Raw genomic sequence first — 22,683 nt, 5'->3', positions numbered from 1 at the left:
GTAAGCTGCTTCTCTATTTCCAGCACCAAAGCCTTGTGGCCTCTTCTATAAAATGGGAATGATTATCTCCAGCACGACAGGGCTATTGTAAGGCTCAAAAATCTTGCACCTGAAACTCTGAACCCAATGGCCAGTGCAAATAGGTATCCAATGGGAATAGTTGTTATTAACTATTAAGTAGATTATGTTCTCAATTTTTTTGTGGTGGATGTTATAAACATTCTGAATGTGAAAAAATGAATATGTTATTCATCCCAGCAGATATGTATTTAGGATGTTCTAGATGGACGGTAAGGTGTGAGGGCCTATGGGGACGGTCATAGTGAAAAACGCAGTCCCACCCCCAATCCATCAGTCTTATTGACTAAATATGGAGGTGTGTTTACATTTCCTGTTTTTTCAAGTAGGTAGTTGTGAGATTGCAAACAACTCCCTTAATGCACCTGGACCCCAGCCTGCTGTGAGAAGAGAATGTACTAGACTCTGAGGTAGAAAAGGAGCGGAGCAGAACTCACTACCCAGGCTCTGGTTTAGAAACATGGCCCCGTAACTCTACTTGAGGCCTAAACTGAATGAGACAGTTCAGATTCCTGGCTGAATTTGGGGGAGATATTTCTTTTTATTATCACAAAGGGATTCCCCTTGTGTGATAAGAAGCTTTGAATGTAAGCTTTCATTTCTCTATAATTGTGGAAAGACCAGGTTGACCATCGCTACATGTATGCTATGGAATATTTTCTCCCTTTCATGGCAAACTAATAAAAGCAATTTGATGGAATGATAGAACATATTTAAATATATTCAAAAGAAAAACTCATTATTGGAAATATCTTGTAGGATTTGATCCAGCAGGTCTGCTGACTGTGCTTTGGGGGAAATGCTCTCCTTCTAGTTCCATTGTTACTTCCACATGGCTTATCTTGGACATGGCCTGGCACGCCGTGGGCACTCAACACGCGCAAGCCAACTTTATAATCAACTATACTGTGGTCTAGGTTGGCTTATTTTTAAATAGCCTAAAACTTTATGAAAACAAAAGCTCCTCATTTCAATTTAACAAAGCCTTATTGAGCATGGCAGCATGGCGAAGCATCAGAATTCTAAATGCGACAAACCAATACCTCCAAAGGGTCCCAGCATCACTGAACCAAAATGCATTTGCCACATGTTATTTGGAAAAGCATGCCTAGGGCCAGCTTATTTAGCCAAAGAAGGATTTAGAATAGACAATAAATGATACCTGGAAAACCATAACTATTGTTGAGAATGGCTGGAAATCAGTATTTAGGAAGTTTGGGCAGAGGGTTCTTCTATAAGGAGTGGACAGTATGTTAACATTAGATAATGCAAATCAGGGTTATTATTGGGAAAAAGGAAATGTTAACACACAACTATCAATACACATTTAATAAGGGAAGATATAATGAAAGTTTCAGATAAATGTTAGGATATATTTTAGTGGACAGAAGAATTATATGCTGAACTGTTTTTTCCAAAATAAGGAGAGATCATCTCAATGATTCTCTTCTCTTGCAGTAATAGTGTCATTCTCTCTACTGAACTAATATCAATATTTAGCCATATCTATTTTCAAACGGCAAAACTGCCTTGTTTGTGTATTTCCCCTTTTCATTTTCTCTTTGCAGACCACTATTTAGAGGAGAATCAAGGGCAATGGAATACTTGAAATGAGAGTGATATTAAAGCATTTGACTACCAGCATAGAAATAGCTTTTCATAAATAAAACCATAATGTTGAAAAATATGATTCTCTAAGTAAACCAAATTATACATTATAAAACTGCTTATCAGTTCATTGAACTGTTCAAACACTTTCTAAACCATTTAGTAATTTAAAAACCTGATATTCCCTTTTGTTTGATGTATGCTATGGACTGAATATTTGTGTCCCCTCAAAATTCATGTGTTGAAATCTAATCCCCTATGTGATGGTATTAGGAGGTGGGGCCTTTGCGAGGTGATAGGTCATGAGGGTGGAGCCCTCATAGAATGGGATTAGTGCTTTATAAGAGAAACCCCAGAGAGCTCTCACCCCTCCATCACGTGAGGATACAAGACAGTTTTCTATGAACTAGGAAGTGGCACCTAGATCTTAAACTTCCCAGTCTCCAGAATTGTGAGAAATAAGCTTCTGTTGTTTACAACCCATCCAGTCTAGAGCATTCTCTTACTGTAGCCCGAACAGAATAAGACAATGTGTCTACCAGGGGTTAACAGAGGGAGCTGCACTGAACTTTTCCAATGATTTCTCCCATTATATCTCCAGTGTCTAGCACTTTGTTGTAGCCAGAGGGAAACTGTGTGAAATGCCTCTCTTTCATGTCCAGGTAGCACTTGGCTATCAACCCTTCCCTCATGGTTTGGGTCTGTGGAGTTGGCCCCTCAGCCCCAATCACTGCTGGCAGTGGCTGGGTGCTTCAGACAGCCTTACTGTCACCTCTGCATCTGTCTTTGTCTGCCTAGTGGCTGCCTGTGGTCCAGCAATGCTCCAGTGTCACTGCCACTGAGAAATATCATTAGGTGACAAAGTTTCAATAAAAAGATAATGTTTGTATACCAGCCAGTATTGATACATTTCAAAATTTTAACACCCAGTAGAACTATACTGGTGCATACGAGCTGAATATCTGCCTTGCCTGGGCATAGAAATTAATCCACACTTCTCAAAATCTTAGAAGTGGCTTAGTCCAGCCTGGGAGTGCTGTAAACATGAATGCGGAGAATAAGAGGGGCTTTGCACTATGTCGCTGGGAGCACAGCTGCATCTCCCCCACGCAGTCCAGCTCATTCCTTGGGCTGTGTCGTCTAATTCACTTGAAGAGGAATGTTTTGAGCCAGAATCAGTAGGCTGCCATTCTAAATAGAGGAGGGGGGATGGGCAAAGAAGGTAGAAAATCCAGGAAGCGAACAAACAGTTAAGAAACTGGTGGGATTCTTTCTCTTTTATCTGACACTGTGTCTGTTGACAAGAGAAAACCAAAAGTGTGGAAATTGCCAGATAAGGACCCAAACATCCTTTAGGTTGCCAACATGAGTATCATTCTTTTTGTTGCCAGTGTCCTATATACATTAAGTATCCACCACTTTTCAAAAACAATCCCATACATCAGAAAGACTCCAAAGGCAATGTTTGCACTGCCATCCCTACAGTTGCTTAAGGAAAAAGCAGTTTCTGTTGCCCTAGATAGGCAGTGCTTTAGGCTGCAGTTTGAGAAATTAAATGTTCAAGGCCTTTGGCACTTCCAGTTCTATTTGGAAAAGGACACAGACCTGGCATTTGGAAAGCATTTGCTCTCCATTAAACTTACCGAACCTTGACAAACCAGAGGGACCAAGAATTAGTCTGCCACTGGCCAAGGCTGGGCCTTCCAAAACCGATAACAGCAATGAAAACAATAACACTGCCATTTATAATCTTCAACGGGATTCTGCCAACTTTTAACCCAAAAGAACCTCATAATCTTCAAAGAATCTCAAGATTTGTTTTACAGAAAAACAAGAAAACGTTTGATCAAAATCTCCTTTTTTGCTGTTTTTTGCCCAGAATTGCCTTCAGCCACAGAAGCAAGTGTGACTATGTCTCCAGCTCACGGTCACTCTCTGTTGGGGTAAATTTACTATGGTGACATTCGAGGAATGGAGAGGACACAGGAAGAGTGAGTGATCTTTAGGTCAGAAGTGCTCCACTGGCCAAGCATCAAGTTTAACTCCCTAAACTATTAACATAGTGTAGTTAATGCCAGCCTGGTGCCTTTGGGCTCGACAGCATCTAACCTCCATTCATTAGTACAAACAACCATATTTACTGGAGCAGGGATTTTCCTGTTCCTGGCCTAACGTAAGTCATGATGCACAAAACATTTGATCTGCTCTAGCAATGGATACCATCAACTGGGTTGTCTGGTTCTCTACTTGGGAACAGAAAATGGGATTTAGAGAGTCTGGAAACCAAGTATAGACTTCTTCACTTCTAATTCTATGCTTTTACTAACTAATCAATGTGGTCCACATTGGATGACAGTTCAAATCATGTCCCATTTTTTGGGTGTCAAAATTTCACTCCCATCCTTGACATTTATAGCACTAAGTACCACCACAATAATCGCTCTTTAAGTGAATCAACTCCCACTATAAAACTTGCAAGACATGAAGCAACAATAAGTGTTAACTATGGGAACTGACTGAAGGCAGGCTGGGAAGACAAGTGAAAGCCAAATATCCCTTAACCTCGGTGAAGCCATTTCACCCTCTAACACTAATCAAGGCTGCTCAAGAATTTGTCAGCCATAGGTGTACACGTTCCCTCTGTCTTGTATACCTCAAGATGGGAAACAAAGTTGAAGAGAAACAGCAAAAAGCAGATAGATAAAGGGAAAAAAAAAGTGAACAATCACCCACTAAATAATAGAGCTTCCTGGGCCAGGAATCACCTTGGCAAATCCTACCTCAGAGACTCCAATTCTTCAAGTGAGGCTTGCCAACCATGTGTCCCAGTTGCCCACAAATAACACCCTTGGAGTGGAAATCCCAGCTGTATACATTTTGCTCTCCTACCGGTGCTTCATTTTTTCCGAACTTTTTCTTCCCTCCATGTGGTTGCCCAAACCAATTCATGTGCTTATTGGCATGTTATGAAACATGGAAACAATTAGAGACCACATTCTGGGGCAGAAGAATGACTCGCTGCAGAATCAATGAACTCTGCAGAACTTGAGAGGACTTGGCAAAAAAGATGGAAACTGTGGAATAAAACCCACTAACCGTACCTCATGTCACATAGTATACAAGGCTTTAACCTGATCTGTGCATTTTCAGGCAGCAATCAAACTTTACCTTCAAAATCTCTAGTTTTTAGCTTTATATATATATATATATATTTTTTTTTTTTTTCTAATGAAACTCAAAGAAAATATTCAACTTACACATTTTCTCTTCAGGGTTGATAAGTGGTGAACTTACAACTGTGGAAATAGTCTCCTGATTTAAGTTTGGGATTCTTTCAAGGCCACATTTGAGGGAGAGTGATGGCATTTGCAAAATCAAAGAACTTAAGTTTTCAAATGGCCACCTTAAGCCCTAAGCCATACCTCACACTTGTAAAGGGCTTCTTTAGCCCTCCAAACGCTAAAAATGGTCAATTCTCTAACAAAAGACCAGTGAAATGTCTAACACATGCTAATGAACCCAGTATCCTTTTGCTTGAGTGAACTATTCTAACTCAGCAAAGGTTACAAGCCCTGCTGCTGTTATCAACCACAGAGAGATGGTGAGAGTGAGCCTTGGTACAGTAGAGGGTGGGAAACACAGGCGGTAGGTTTTAAAGGGAGCGTTCCCAAGCATCACCAAGTAGAAAAGAATGAGGAAGGAGAATGAAAAACCAAACCAGAAGGAAATGCGGTTATCAAGAATATATTATATTTAGTGATAATTATTACTACATGGAACTCGTGTTGACATTACTCACTATTTTCATACTGTATTGCTTCAAGATATGTGAAAGTAGCAGCCAGAATGTTCTATTGTGGTCTTTTTGCAAACTGATTAACACATTCCCTGTGTCAGGGTCTCCATTCTGGAGATGCTGTCAAAGGCAAGTGCAAAAGAACCCCATGTTCTGAGCTACGCTCTCCCCTTGACTAGGATGCACGGTTGTGCCATCCTGGGAACAGCGGGCACATTTCGCCACGTGCAGTGACTCTGAGTTTGGTTAGGATTCATTGTCAACCACAGAGAAACAAGCTCATTTCATTTGGGAACACAAATTGAATTATTTGGAAGCCAGCTTTAGGGGAGACTAAAGTTATAATGGTAAAGCCTCCAACTTCTCTATCTCAACCAAAAAATAATAGTGTAGACTCACTAAGCCACCCTGTCACGTTCCTTGTCTCAGGCAATACCCACAATAACCCTTTCATGTAATCCAACAAGGAGAAAGGAGACTTTGAGGGTCCCGCAGCTTGCTCAATGTCTCAGAGCTAGTAGGCACTAAAGTCAGGATCTAAACACACATTTGACTGCAAGGCACCCCTACTTGGAACTATGTCAGGTAGCTTCCTCTAGTGGTGGTGTCCCCAGGGAGTCCTGTGTAATATCATGCTATCTTCTCTTCCCTTTCCTTTTCCTTTCTCTTTCCCACTCCAGTTAACAGGTATTCCTGCCTACTTGTAATACACAGAAGTGTTTACGCACACACACACACACACACACACACACACCTCTTTTTATTTTTTAATTTTTTATTTTTTCACCTCTTTTTTTCAACAAGCCAAGGGGATGAATATTATTTCAGGAACCTGAGCCTTCATCAAAATAATGAAATTTCAAGCTTCAGCCCTTGGAGAGGTGATTTGTTTAAACTACCTGGATCTCCTCTCTTTATAAGAGGGACTACGGGCAGTTTCTAAGTAAAGCCAGGCTAGTTCATATGTCTACTTTGAAGTTGGCTGCTGGGATTTGAGAACTCATTGAGTCCCCAGGTCAGCCCACATAACTCACAAAGTTCCCCAAGTATGGAGCTGTATACTTCAGCAACAACTAACCACTATTTATAACACTGTTTTTATAGCAAAATTTAATCTATGTTCTTGCTTTGAGAATCCAGGAATGCCTTCCGCTTCCTCCCTGGGACTTCGGGGGAAAGAGCAAGTGGACAGGGGAAAGGTGGGGTGGTAGGATGTGAGGCAGGAAGATGAAGAGGGGCTGAGATAATTTGGTGGACCAGGGCTTTGTTAGCTCTCTCGAGGGCATTTGGTCCCTTATTCTCAAGTGTTCTAGACTGGAGAACAAAGGGCTTTCTGGGCCTTGGGGGTCCGGGTTCATTTGTATGATTAGGTTGATGATGGTTGAGATTTCTAAATATTGGCTTACGCAGGTCATCATAAGTTTGGGTATAGGCTGAACCACCTCAGAATAAAAATCACAAGACAGCACTTTACTTGGCCTCCTCAGGTCACTTAACAAAGGAGAAAGCTAACTTGCAAGAGCAAAGTGTAATTAATGAAGAGAGCAAACAGAGGCTCATTTAGTAACTTCCAAATAAGTTTCTCTGTCTGAGGTGGGGAAAAAAAGGTAGCCTGCAACATAAAGATAAACTGTAGGTATTTAAGTCACAGTGCCTTTCGCCAAGAATTGCTCATTACCATCAGATGTTGCACTGGCAGTGGGGCCAGTTAGAACTAATTTTATTATTAGAAGCAATTAGGGAGAAAAGGGGCAGAATTCCATTTGGTTATTTCAAAACAAGTTTCTGTGCATGGCTTAATGAAGGCCTGCAGTGTCAAGATAAAAATGTGTGTTTAACTGAAAACAGCTTTTGCAAATGACTGCTTGTTACCAGCCGGTATCTCCAGGCAGAACAGTCCGAGTAGCTTGGATTTACTTGCGCACTGTAATATAACAGTTCAGCTGTCTCTGCTTCACAGAAGTGTTAACAGACAGTATGTCCTGGTGGGTAAGCACAGATGTTGTGGAGACAGGCTGTCTTCAATACCTCACTCTGACCTTGGTAACTGAATGAGCTTAGGTGACATTCTGGAATGTCCTGGCCTTACTCACATATAAAGTGGAAATCACAGAAGTGTTTATCTCATGGGTTGTTGTAAAATATCAATGTATCCAATACATGTTAGGCATTGTTAGAATGATTAACGATTATATCCAATAATTATTTGGGTGGGGGATTGTTTTTAAAGCAAGGGCTTGCTAGATAGGAGTTACCCTGAGTGCAAGTCAATAATGGATCTATTTACATCCATTTTGAATGGCATTTGCATGTAAAGTATAACACAGAGACGTCTTCGCAGCCATCAAAGTTTTTATCTAAATTCTTTTCAGACAATATTTCAAATATTTCTGTAGAATTCACATTTTGAAAAGACCTGATTGCTTTTTAGGTTTGCTAAACAAGTTGTGTACTATTTCTATTGATTTCCCAGCTTTAAGGTAACAGCTGGGACTTTTTATATTTTCCTAAGTCTGAGCTTTTCCCTTATGAATCTCCTGAGCAGCTTACAACTCCTCTCTCATATACATACTGGGGCTAAGAGAAACTGCCATGTATTGAGCTTAGGAGAACATTAAAAAAATCTCAGCTGTCACACAACAAATGGGGAGTTGGGCTTTGGCTTCCTTCTAAATATTCTTTTTGATAGTACTGTGACCCCAGTGAATGAGCCCTCTACTGGTGGTTTCAGACTCTGCCCCGAAGGCCGCATACAGTGAGAGTATGTGCTGTCTGTCTTCAGTGATTTGTCAGAGACTTACTTGTTCCTTAAATTCTCAAGGTTACAGATTGATTTTCATCAGATGGCTACGATATTCACTTGGCATATGCACTTGGGAATATGGCATCCTGCTTACCCATTATGTTCTAGTTTTGCAAATCAAGAGCATTTAACTAATGTGCCGTGCTCCATAATATTGGACCCATATGATGAATAAAACTCCTTTCTTGGACCTTACTAAGCAATGACTCCATTATTAAAATCTATTCATTTTGGAGAAGGCTAAACTAACAAAATGCCCTCTACACATTTATGTGTTTTCTCAGCAGTGTATTAACCAACATCATTTTTTTGGCTGCCCTGACTTAATTTATGCTAATTTGAATAATTTTTAAAAAGAGCCTCTTTCACAGAATTTTAGATTTTGCACTGCAGATTATGAGAAAGAAAAAGTTGACAATATTGGGAAGTACATATGGTGGGATTCTCCCCCAAAGTCTGTGTGTTCTTGTTCAATGTGGATTTTACAAAGATGTCCAAGTTAATATTTATTTTTTCTAACCAAGTTGTCTACTTCTTTGAGTGCTATTTTTTTTCTTTTAGTGATCACACACATCGTAACATGAGAGAATTTCCTTTTTGAAAGATTCAAAAGAATGTTAAAGAATGGTTTAATCTAAGCTGTTGATGCTCATTCACAATTAGTGTCTATTACAAAATCAAAGCTTAAAGACAGGTTAGATTCTGACCAGAATAAAATATGCAATGCAGGAACTATCTGAGGGAAGATTTTAAAAGGAAGAAGGTAGATATTCATCCTTACCCTGGATCGTTCTTCTAGTTTTGTCATCATAACAACTGTGGCACTCCGTTGTTCCCATATCATTCTCCAAAAGTCCCCAAATGTTTCGGGGAGAGATCCCTGTGTTGCAATATAGGCATTTTGTTTCCTATAGCCATCTATGTAGTTAGCATTCACATAGTCACTTCCTGGGATTCCTGTAAAACAAGGAGTGTTATTCAATGAGGTGAACATGTCACAAGAGGAAACAGCCTGGGACATGCCCTAATGACAATGTTATATTAAGAGGAGTCACACTATATTAAAGTTTGGGTTTTAAACAAGATTAAAAATAGGTCTCATTGGGACCATTACGTTAGAGTAATGCAATGTTTGTCTTTATAATGTGACAAGGTGGACTCCAAAGAAAGAAAAACACAACCGATTGTCCATAGAATGCCTTTTCTCTCACACGCTGTCTGTCTTCTCCATTGCATCAGCAAAATACAGCTTGCAAAGGAGGATAAACAATTATCTGGTCACTTTCCTCACTCATTCTCTTCTTCGTTCCCAGACAAAAACCAACTAAAATAATGCCTGAGCCTGAAAATGCAATATAGGGTGGAACATGTCATAACAGTGAAAAATTCTTTCCAGATTTCGCTAAGAGGGAGCTCATATATAAACTCTTTTAATCCTCACAACAACTCTGTGAAGTTCTGTCATGATCTTCCTTTCACAGAGGTGGAAACCAAGGTGCACAGAGCTTGCTGACGTTGCTGGAGTCTGGTTTAATTATAGGCAGGCAGTCTGCTACATCTGTGTCTTAACCTCTGTAGGGTACTGCTTCTCGTTTAAACCTCAACGGGTTGTTTTATCACATGAATCTCTCCTTGAATTATGACAACTGCCTCCTAATTGGTTGTCCCGCTTCTGTTTTGTCCTTTGCAGTCTGTTCTCTATCTAGTATGAGAGCAATTTTTAAAAATATATTTCAGACGCTGCAATGTCTCTTCTTCAAACCCAACAATGGCTTCCCCTTATACTTTAAATAAAATCCAAACTCTCAATGGCTACAAAACTCTGTACTTCTCCAGACTCATCTTGTCCCACTCACCTCCTCACTTTCTAAACTCTAGACGCTGGCCTGCTTCCAGATGCTGGCTTTGTTAGAAAACATTGCTAGCTTAGTACCATCCCACATCCTACAACACTCTCTGCCTCCTTCCCATCGGAAAACACTCAGCCTCCATCTCAGCATGCCTGCCCTTGATACCCTGGGACCTAAGAACCCTCTTGGCAACTCTTTATATGACTTATTACACGTTGAAATTACATATTTAGTTGTTTGTTAACTTGCTTATTGCTTGTTTTATGTGCCTCTAGACCACATCTCTTTTATTCACCTTTGCTATCCCTAGTGACAAAAAGAGCAAATTATGTGCCTCCGTTCCAACATTTAATAAGTAGCAGAGCTGTAATGTAATACAGATATTCTGATTAAAAGTCTAATATTCCTTCAGCACAACACCTTTAAAAGGGGTATAGGGAAGTTTGAGTTTCTTTCAAGAAGAGTGGCTGGAATGATTAAGGAAATCAAAGCTATTCCTTATGAGAAAGGAATATATATTATAACCTGGCAAAAAGATAGGGGTTGGAGATAAGAGCTGCCCATAAGTGTCTGAAGAGAGCTTGAGGTTTACTATGTTGAGACCCAAGTCTTTCAGTTCTGAAGGATGTAACTACAGAGAGATGAATTTCATCTCCAGCATAATAAAAGTCAGAATCAGAAAGGGGATAGATTTCCTCCAGAGGTAATGAGTTGCCTATCCCTGAAGGGGAACAAACACTTTACAGGGAGGTAGCAATAGAACCTGTACATGGTCCCTTCTTACTTTGGGAAAATATTAGTCTTGGATTTATTAAAAAAAAAAAAAAAGAATATTTTCTTTATAATGGAACATATGTTCCCAAGCTAAGATTACTCTATTTCACTGATTGCCACTTGCAATTACTTTGACTGCTTTTCTGATTCCAGTTGTAAAACTGATCCTCTCAAGAAAAAGTAATGAAAGTCAGATGGAAACTGCTGGGCTCCAAGATGAACACATGGATATGGAATACCACCAGCATTAGTGAAAAGCCTTTTGAGCAAAAACTGAAATGCACGGTTGGTTGTAACATTATTCATCTATTATAGCTACTCAAGAAGCAGTTGGGGTTCTGGCAGCCCTTTGTTGATAAAGATCCTATTCCTCCCTGACACCAAATTACTGTAGATTCAAAGGACAGTTTAAATAAAGTCCTCAGGTTACAACCGCTGGCGAAGCACGCACATCTACATGTCCACAGGATTTGGTTCTGAGCCACCAATGAGTCTATTTTATAATACAGGAAAAGCCCACTTTAAATAATTTAATTTAGCAGTTAACATTAAAGAATTGATAGAAAGAATTCTGGCTAAGGGCCTCACTCCGCTACCAAAATACAGAAAACTTTTTTCCAAGAAAACTCAAAAATGGAGAAATCTGGTTTAATGACTCAGAAAATGCATCAGCTGGGCACTATGCCATTTTTCCCTCATCAGGGATGGTAACAAATGTGTCTGAACAATGCATCTGAGGACAGAGGAGGTGGGTGTGAGACTCACATCTAAAGGAGGGGAATCAGACCTATCCTATATTCTGGCATAAATTTTAATCAGTTATTATGTAATGAATTGTTTTTTGACATATTGCTCAAGTTTGAACAATAAGTCGTTATATTTTAGGGGGAATAGGTTGATACCGAATAATGGTTGCATTTTCCAGGGATAAAAATACAAAAATTCTGCCTGAAAGCTATTAGGCACCTGGGATCCATACTGTATCACCAAATACTTTAAGAATTTGGGACTTGATATTCTGGAAAGAAGAGAATTGAAAACAATAATTCAATACCTAGGAGAGCTCATTGTTAGGCTGAAATTTATATCCTGAAAATAGTGTGAGGCTCCTCTTCTATTTTGACACTTGTCTGTAAGGAGGTAGTACCTGGAATAAAAGCCTCCTGGCAAATCCCTTTACACACTCTGGCAAAAAGACACTTCCAGTAAGTTCTCTCATATGTCTTTTGCAATGTGGAGATGTGAGAGATGGCTGTGTTCTCTAGAAGCTCTAAGACCTAATGTGTCCTATATTCATACAACCCAACATAACAAGCTGTGTAGAAAGAGGAATGAGAAAAGATCTGAGAAATGGTGGTGGCTTGCCCTTCTAAAAAATATTAACCCCATATTGGAATCTAAAATTAAAGAGCAGTGTATTTCAGGTAGATGAGACCTCAACTTTCAATGCGATATATTTAGACCAATTTTTCAATCAACCCCAATGGAAAAAAAAAAATACTATGCTGGCTTTCCACTAATGCAACACTAATCAGCATGCACTACTGATCCAAGAGAAGCATGTGAGAATTAATTGAATTCTTCTGGGGCTATGATGAATAGAAATCTAAGTTAAAATGCAGAACTGAAAGAATATAGGATTACTATAAATTAGCTGATTGCTTTTATTTCTTGGAGTCAAGGAGACTTTTGTCCAAAACTATGGTAATGGTGCCTTGCCTTTTTTTTTTTTTTTTTTTTTGAGGGGCAGGAGTTATTAAAATAACAAGATCATAAAAAAGATGTCTGAAGCTCATCATAGGCAAAATCTTAGGATTGGCCCTGCTGTAGGATTGTCTCTTGGACAGTTGGTCTTAATGTCATTGTCCAAAAAAAACAGCTTAGATCTAAAACTTGCTCTTCCTAGGCATCCATGGCTTTACTTCGTTTATAAAAGTAAGTTTTCATGATTTCCTATGTATTGTTTCATGTGTATTCTCCAATTAATAAGTCATGTAAACAGTTCCGACACCAATAATAATTGTTTATCATTCTAATCTTATAAGTGAGAACGCTGAGGCTAGATCTTGACTTTATATTGTACCCCACAATATTCCCCATTCCTGTGTTATAGTCTATTTCATCAGTTAAGGGACTGTTATTTCTTGTGGTGCTTAAAATTATTACTTACATGCTTTATACTGGGTCTTTGTGTTTTGGGCAAACTAAGAGCTATAAAACTCAAGCCTTTAACAGATATCGTGATGAGGTGAATGATTGGTAGAACTGTGCTTCTGTGCTCTTCATGCACAGCAAGCCATAGCAAACAGCTATTCAAACAGGGATGGGTCAGGTTTAGGCTTTCATTTTATTCACTGGGAATTGCCAGTTATAGCTTTCAGTGGAAAAATTAGCCTGGACATGAACTTTGGGCTCCCCTGTTTTTCTGTCTGAAAAACTTTGAGAATTTATCATGAGTTCAACATGCAGGGGTAATGCCATTTTTCTTCATTTAAGCATGGGATTAACACTTTAGGGCTTCATAATAATGTTCCCCTGTGTGTTTGAATATTAACAAAAGGAGAGGAATCCTCGGAAAGATAAAGCTACTAGGTTTGAAAGAATATTCGTGATGAATAATTAACTCATACTGAGAAATACTTTAAAACCTCGAAAGCATGTTGAAATGTCAAAGAATACACTGTCTGAGCTGTTTTGTCATGACTGGGTTAAAATAAGTTTTTATTTTCCCTTGTTAATTTTATGAGAACTAATTGGGTCATGTGGGTCCAGTTAAAAAAAATAAACAACTTGCTTTGCATTAGCTTTTTCAGGTCAGCAGATAATTTGATTTGAAAAGATTTCTCTTGTCGAGAGGTGTTTATAATTATAAAAATTTAATAATGAAGGCCTTACGCTCTGATGTTAAGTGAAAAAAGCAGGACCCAAAATAGTACATGAATTATTTTATTGATGTGAAATTAAGTAATCGTAAGGGGTAAGTGTGTACTTCTGTGTCACTCCACACTGGAGGGTAAATCATATATGCCTCTTGGAACAATACTAAGCACATGCTAAGGCTTTAGAGAAATTAACCAGGAAACCAGAACTCCAGTCTAGGGCAGCATGCTGGTAGGTTGCTCTTTGACATTTGGGCAGTCCGTTCAACTTGTCCAGACCTCTGATTGCTTATCTGCTAAACAGTGTGTGTTGGACAAATTGATTCCCTCAAGTCCCTTTGAGTTCTAAAATAAGATGTCTCTCTGTGGTATTCTTAACCTTCTTGGATTCAGAAATCTCTGTGAAGTTATTTTAAGATAAATAGAGGCTTTGTGGCTCTCAGATTAGGTAGGAACATGCTCTGATGATCGTTCAAGCTGATTCCTATTGCTTCTACCTCTGATGAGATGCTGAGATGAGATTTTTTTGGTGTGATTGATACTTCAAACCTTGATTAGAACCTGGTGGGGTAAAAAATAAACAAATTCAAAAACAAGAGGAGGAGGTAGGACTAGGCTAGTACACAGTCTATTCAGAAAAAGCAGCTTTCCTTGAATTGTGGAGGCGAGAATGAGTAAGAGGCAGCATTAGAGGGAAGGCAGAATGCCATCCAGGGCTCCAGAATACAAACTACTACAGCATTACAGAGCTGAAGATAGACCTCCAGCTCACTGGCTGACTCTGTTCCAACTTGCAGTGTGGCATCAAAACTCCAGCACTTTTGTTTCCTTTCACTCTGCAAACCCTTTGTAAAGTTTGTGTCAAAAAGAAATTGTTTTCTTGGTAAGCCAGTTTATTCCCTGTTGTAAGACGGAAGTACGCAGGACCCACTAGAGCACAAAAGCTATCTTTTATTTAGTAAATAGCATCTCCACCACTTCAATACACAAATAAAAAGAAAAACTCCAACAACAACGAATTGCCAGTTAAGACCTAGATTGTAATTTTTACAACTCACAGTGCAGAAAAAATTGTTTACTTTGTTTGCTGACACTGGCAAAACTAGAGAACAGAAAATAGAAAGATGAAATCCAATAATAACCTCCTAGTAAATTTATTTGATTTCAAGGGACACAGGCCTTCTTTCTCCTTCACTTCCACCATGGCAGCCACCCACAGCTGCATCAGAACTAGCAAAACGAAGGGTTCTCTTCGCAACATACCAGAAAAAACAAACGCTTCTTGCAAAGGCACAGTGTATTATCAGCCAAAGTCTCCCCGGATGTGACTGCAGTTTGGCAAATGACCCTCCATGTTTCTACCGTATGCAGGACGATCTTTTTTAGAAGCGTGTGTTGCTCTGTGGGCACTGCAGCTCATCACCACAATGAGTTAGTGGAATGGATACCTTTCAAAGAGTTTGTGAACCCAGCCTCCACCCTCTCAATGTTCTACGTCCTCCGTTCTCTGGTTTTCTATTCCTCAGCACTGCTGAGGAGGCTGGGTTATGAGAGTGGCTACAGAGAAGGATGTGGGCGATTGGATTGTCTTTGAATGCATTCTAAGATTAGCTACACGTGTTGGGGACTTATCAGCACTTGTGACAGAGGGAACTGATTTCTGGTTAGGGGGCACTTTGCCCTGAAATATAAAGCAGACTTTGGGCCACTGAAGCATGCCTGTTCAGCCAAGTCACAGAGTTTTGGTCTACTTAGCTTATGTTAATAAGGATGCAATTATTGTAGGGCTTTATTCAGCAATGAAGTAGTCAAAATGAAATGCAGAGTATGACGACAGTAGCTCTGTCTGTAGGAAACTCTCAGAGCCCCAGTCCCCTCATATATATATCCTAAAATACAAGCAGCACTTTCATAACCTCCTTACCCAAAACCCCTGTGAGAGTCAAATGAGTCAATGCATTTGAAATCTCTAAAATAGCAGTGGATACTAGTTATTCTCATGATCGACGTGATAAACAGAAATGAAATAAGCCAAGTCATTCCTAAATACTCTACCGACAAAACGTAATTCCAAATCTGGAAGACCCCTTCCTAATTCCTATATTAAAAAAAATTAACGGAGAGGACAAAAATAATTATTTTTTAACTTCCCAACCATGTACTACCTGCGCCTATATTCTAAAAACAGAGCCATTCTGCAGATGACTTAGGTTTCTCTGCAGCATCAGAGTAATGAAGTGTAGATTCATTAGCACAATCTGCATAGATGTACAATACAAATGAAAAGAAAATCCCAATAACTGAACTAAAGAAAATGGAGATAAAAAGAAACTCATAGAGCTTTCTGAGTCCCTCTTTGATTAGCTTCCTGGGAACAAAAGTAAAGGAAAAAACCAACACAACTAGCCATCCCTTAAAAATGCTTTTTCTCTTTTCTAGGTAAGAAGCACCACAGGTGCAGGCTGAGGTAGGAGCTGGGGAATAACAGATCCCCACACCACTTGCTCTGCTGCACGCAGGAGAGAGATGCCATTTAAATAGAGAGTGGCATGGACATATATATACTACCAAATGTAAAATAGATAGCTAGTGGGAAGCAGCTGCATAGCACAGGGAGATCAGCTCGGTGCTTTGTGACCACCTAGAGGGGTGGGATAGGGAGGGTGGGAGGGAGGGAGACGCAAGAGGGAGGAGATATGGGGATATATGTATACGTATAGCTGATTCACTTTGTTATACAGCAGAAATTAACTCACCATTGTAAAGCAATTATACTCCAATAAAGGTGTTAAAAAAAAAAAAGAATTAATTTGAAAACTGAAAGACTGAAAATGTTAGAGAAATTGAGCTAACCCAGTGCTTGATGTTCTGAACAATGTAAAAAAAATGAACTCAACCAATAATGGGATGAGATTTAGCCTTGTTTTTTGTTTTTTTTTAAGATGAGGCATGTATTCTAACCAACTTCCTTCAGTAGTTTAAATAGAATTTCAAGAGCAAAATAAAACAAACACCAGGTGCCCACAGATTAGTCATTAGTGTCTGGGACTGGGGGAGAGAGGAAAGAGAAAGAGAGAGAATGAGAGAGAGAATGAACCGAGAGGGAGGAAAAGGAATCATACTTATTGAGTCAATGTGGGAAATATCATGACAGCTATTCTTTACTGAGGAAAACAATTTTAATTCTTTAATGTTAGTGCTTCATATGGAACATTTATATTCACTATAATATAATTAAACGCTTATTAGAAAATGCTGGCTAGATGGTATTAACTGATTTTCCTGTGTTTGTTTTTGTTTTTACTTATTGAAAATATATCAGGTTATTAGATACGGCCTGTTAAAAAAAAAAAAGATAACTCACAGCATGGATAAGATGTGAAACTGGAGAATGTTACCATGTGCTGACCGCTGTTTTAAACAAATTGGTAGAGATTTACCTTTGAACATTATACAGAAGAAGCTAAGACAGGACTTAAGCGTAGAGCACAAGTGTGGTGGCAGATGGCAAACCGATAGTACAGGGGAATATCAGTAGTTTCTTCTCTTTACTTTTTAAATTTAGATTTATCTTAGGGGCAGTGATTCTGTGAGCTGCTTCCTCATTTTAAAGGTGCTAAATTGCGCATCTCACAGATAATGAAGTTGTTGTAACATCATCTATATTATTTACAGTTGGAGTTGTCTTGAGTTGCTCCTATTATATAAATCAAACAGCAGATGATACATTTTGGATTTCCATTTAAAAGAACACATTCTTCCTCTTGTTGAAATTTGTAATGCTATTATAGGTCTCGTTTCCATGTATCAAGCACCAATATTTTCTTTTGCTTCACAGAGTGCTGCAAATATATGCAGCTTTCTCATTTGGATATTATTAATTTTTCCATAGATCATATACAAAAGAAATTCCATCTGCGGATAAAAGGATCTATCAATAGTAGTAATAAAATTCATAACAGCAATGATAACTTTAATAGTTCCCAATATTTATTAGGTATTTTCTTTGTGCCAAACATTCATCTAAAGGCTTTACATGTATTAATTCATTAAATCCTCCTAATAATTCTAGGAAGTAGGTATTACTATTAATTCTGTTGCACAGATGAGGAAACCAAGGCACAGTAACTTGTCCAAATAATCTCTTCAGAAGCAAGATGATTTAATAGGAAAGTAGTTCTTGAAAAATACACAGGCCCTTGTAGGAAGGTACCTCTTCATTATAGAGATGAAGTGAATAAACATATTTATGGTTTGAAGCTAAATATATTCCCCCAAAACTAGAAAAAAATAAAACAAACCCATATTTTACTAAGCTGCCTTTATCAGATTAACAAGCACTGGTGTTAAAAAATGCATATGGCATGAAGCGCTTTATTCTTTGTCATTTCTAACTCTTTTAGATAAAACCATTTAAACCTGGTGCAGTAGGAGAGACACATACCAGCCAATAATTCTATTTGAGTAAACCCTCTGGATTAAATGCGTGGGGTTTTTTTTTTCCCCTCAAAAGAGTAATCTCTTAATGTCCAAGATTTAATATTTATCTATGATCCCTGGATTTAGAATCAACCTTCAGAATTTTCGGAATAGCAGGAAGGATCTTATACATTCTCATTTTAGGAAGAACCAGAACAAAAGACACTAAGTCAGGGGCCCCTAAACTGGAGAATGGGCTTGCAAAGAGATTGTGTGTCTGTGAACTCTATGATATTAGTATACAGATAAAGTGTGTAGGTGCCTTTTCTTTGCAAGTGGGATTTAAAATGTTCATCAGATTCTCAAAAGGAACCAGCTCCCCCCAAAGGGTTAACTGAACTAAGTTACATGCCCAAGGTCACATAGCTGCTAAAACTGGGATTTAGTTTCTGTCTTCTTATTTCATATTCTTCCTAAGATACCTCAAAAAGTAATATTAAACAAATAAAAAAATCCACCTGAAAGCCATTTATATATCGCTTATTCTTTGGAAAAATTCACTTTGACAGAAGTCTAAGAACACAGTTGAAGACCTCTGGCTCTAAGATTTCTATCATAAGTGTTTCACAATGTATATTTCAAAATTCCTAAAAAGGCAGTCTTTGAATTAGGTTGATATGTATAGGCTCGGCCATTATGATTCAAAGGTAGCTACAGTCTTAAGTGACCTATTGGAAAGAAGAGGCTTCTTGAGTCCAACTGACTCATATGTTAAAATTTTGGCTCTGCCAGTAACTAGCTAATGATTATAAACAAGTTACTTGACTTTTTAAAGTTTAACAGTTTCCTTGTCTATTAAATTGGATGATAACAACTAGCTTTTGAGGTTGTTCTGAACGCTATAAATAACAACTATACATGATTTTATACTCTGTATATAAAATCTATGACATGATGCCCAACACATGGGAAATACCAAGACAGTCATGTCTATCATAACGTCTTGTCTTTGTTGTCGAATTTAAAAGGAGGGTTTTAAATTTTGCTCTATATTTAGGCCTGGCCAACGATTTAAAAAAATTCCATGTCAACATGACTTTCAAAGTGAAATGTTAATTATAATCCTACTAATAGAAATATAGTACTGGCAGCAGTGAAGAGTAATTCTATTTTACAAAAAAAAACAAAACAAAACTTTTTTTATCTAGGACTGTAATAGTTAGATTGAATTTTTGATAGTTACAAGGCAGTACAATTAATAATCTACCACTAATTGATATTCCTGAGTTTATAAGAAGTTGAAGATACATAAAAAGATATTTGAGCTAAGTAGATCGCCTGTGAGGGACAGATGTAACATTCTGCAATTGTAGGACTCTGATGCATTTGGGTCACTGATGATTCCCCCTTTTGTGTCACTGCCTCAGAAAAGTTAGGCCATAAAGAGGGAAATGAAATATTTAATATGAAGTTTGTGTTATCCATGATACCAAATGATAAAATGGACTTTTTAGGTAAAAAGGCAAGGCTGGGTGTTCGGATCCATGCTAAGCTACTTAGTTACAGTCACATCCTGTATCAGTAGGAAAGCAGTGTGAGTGATGTGGGCCTATGGAAGCCTGGATCGAGGAATCAGAAGAGCTCAATTCTAATTTAAGCTATATTAATTGTTCACCTTTTACACTGAGAGAGTCAGGGCTGATTCTCTGTTTGAGCTCCAGTGAGTACAGTAAATAAGCTCCAGTGAGTACGGTTGTGAGTACAGTAAATAAGATAGTTGATATGAAAACTACATAGAGCTAACTCTTAGAGAACTCAAAAGTAAAAGATATTAGCACTGGGGAAATTGATACTCAGAAAAGTCAAGGTTACGTAACTACTTAGTGACAGAGCTGTGACCCAAACTTGCTTTTCATCTTTTGGTTTGTCCATTTCACTTTTCGTACTTTAATAAAAGTATACTTTCTGGACAACTTTGGCATCTATAAGATTAAGCATATTATTTTATATTATTTTATTCACATATAAATATTAGTTTCCATTTAGTCTTCTTTGACAATATTTATCTTAAATCATTAAAATAAATCCCATCATCTCTTTTTTTCAGGAATTACTATTTTCTCTTAAGAACTGCTTAAACATGTTGGGATCCCAACAGTAACTGCATTGGTCAAAAATTCAATTGTATTTTCATACCGCTTACTCTCTAATTCAACAATTGTGAGCATTTTGTAATTAGGACTCTCTCGAATTTATTCTGCATTTTCCCCAGCATACATAAAATAATTGTAATTCGGAAACACGTCATGAAGTGTCGCTATTTTCAAGGGGTTCAGTAAGCACATTGGTGCCCATACACAATTCCTGATTCTTTTAAGTTTTTCCCCTGTCATCTTTCAGTGGAAGTATGTTAAAAGTTTTGCTCTATTAAACCAAGATAAAAACAACACGAGTCACTGTGGCAACACCCAGTTTTTTCTTTGATGTCATTAGATCACTCTGCAAAGTAATATGAAGAGAGTGATCAGAGCCACTGAGAGAAGAGCAACAACAAAAACGCCCCAAATAAAACACTCAACCACAGTCATGTAAGTTATCACCACGGGTAGAACCCAAAACAAGCACGTTACATTTTATAAATTGTGCATGAAGTCACTTAACATTTTAATATACTTTAAAAATCTGGCTCTGTGTTATCAAAGCTCCCTTTATAGGAGAAGCCTCAGTTAGTGCTTCTGTGGTTCCAGTTGCTGGTATTTTTTCTGTGCTTAAGATATAGGATGATTGCTTTTCCCCTTAAATATCTGCTGGCTAGGGCTTAGTCAAAGATAAAATGCTGTTCATGGTTGTAATCTAGATTAAAGCTCTCTGTATAGCCCATAAACTTCAATTAAATGCTTCTAACCTTTTGCATAACACTTAAAATTGAAAAACTTTTGGTTTCTAGGTCACCTCTAGATTTAGGGTGTATTTGTGGGCACAGAGCTATAAAAAGGCAGGTTTTAGTCTGATTCAACTGCTTTGGCTCTTATACTGTAAAAATAGCATAGGAATGAAATGTACATAGTTTCCAACTATCATAATAAAGGTACAAGGAGGAACATTCTTTGTCCTTCGACATACTTTACTGTTAAGATGGTGGAAAATAACAGGTTAAGGAAAATAATAACAAAGCAGGCAAAAGTACAGGGAAGTGGTAGTACTGAATGACCTAATTCTGAGTGGAAACAATGCTACAATACAGCAAAGGCAGAATTACAAGTTCTCTAGCCAAGATCATGCCAACTGGGTTCTCAATTTACATTCATTTATTTTATTTTTATAATTTACCTTCACTAATGACAAAAAGACTTCTCTCCTCTATGTGTGACTTGGTTTAGTTTCTTATTTACTATGGATATGATTTAAGAGACTTGAGACAAGAAATTGCTACTATAGTTTTTTACATTTTAAGATGGGAAATAGGTAAAATGTAAACCCTATATGCTAATCATCCACATATACCATTTACAGTTTTTAAACAGGACCTCAAAAGAAGCAACTACCTATTTGACACTATCCTGCTTGAACTAGCATTGGTGAAACTTTGATAAAACTGATCAATTTTTTCAATATGGAAAAAAGTTAACTCCTGAACACCTAGCATCTTTAATTGGCTCAAAAAGGGATTAAGACATTTTCCAACATCAAAAGTAAAATCGATTGTGAGAATTTTACAAAATATATCTATGCCACATAATACCATTTTGAGAAAAGGGGACTGAGGTATGGACTTGCTCAAATGCCAAAAGGTCGTTCTTATTCCTCCAAAATTGGAATTCAATGTGTTGTTGCCTTTGGTGCTGACTGGGAAAGCTTTTAAGCAGAGTCTCACTTTCAAATCAACTTTGGATACTAGGGAGGCAGGTAGGACTTGGTCAGAGGTATGAGATAAAGTGGTGGTCATCATAGATTTCGGAAGCAGAAAAAAGGGAAAGATACTTGAACAACTATAGATGAAAATGTTTCAACTGTAAGGTACTAAAAAGGTCTGGGTCTGAAGCTGGTATTATTTAATGTTTCATAAAACATCTGGAAGAGGGTAAGCAGTGAACTTTCAAGAATGAAAAAGCCACAAAGCTCTTCTGAATGCCAATGAGGATGAATGTGGTATGTGGCAGTTGGTAGTCCAGGTTAGGATTTAAGTGACATTGTAAACTACTTTCTAAGGGCAGCAATCCAATGCACTACCATGACCATAAAAGGCTAACAAAATGCCAAGTGCTGAACATGAGCTCCTAAGTGTCTTTAATATGCCATGTGAGAAGGATTTATTATTGGAAAGGGGTGAATGGATAATACTCTCATGAATCCTTCAGAGAAGCTAGGTATATTCGAGGAATAATCCTCATCTTCTAGGAGCAATCATTCCTTCTGGAATAAACTCCTTACTACTACAATTGTGAGAGAGATTACCAAGCAGTCCACAAATTAGAT

General features: G+C 38.1%; 1 protein-coding gene across 16 annotated transcripts in view; it reads right to left on the bottom strand.

Annotated features, from left to right (window-relative positions):
• The window catches only part of PTPRD (protein tyrosine phosphatase receptor type D), a 530,039-nt gene that overhangs the window by 48,610 nt on the left and 458,746 nt on the right, over positions 1-22,683 (bottom strand). For all 16 annotated transcript variants that reach the window (XM_057548419.1, XM_057548421.1, XM_057548420.1 and 13 more), the window contains one exon: positions 9,067-9,242. In XM_057548419.1, coding sequence (XP_057404402.1) covers positions 9,067-9,242 — 176 coding nt within the window. The remainder of the gene's footprint in view (positions 1-9,066; positions 9,243-22,683) is intronic.

The sequence above is a fragment of the Balaenoptera acutorostrata genome, chromosome 6 (assembly GCF_949987535.1).
Source record: "Balaenoptera acutorostrata chromosome 6, mBalAcu1.1, whole genome shotgun sequence".
In the NCBI taxonomy this organism is placed as follows: domain Eukaryota; kingdom Metazoa; phylum Chordata; class Mammalia; order Artiodactyla; family Balaenopteridae; genus Balaenoptera; species Balaenoptera acutorostrata.
The sequence above is the reverse complement of the archived record's forward strand: the minus strand, read 5'-3'. Positions and strand labels throughout refer to the sequence as shown.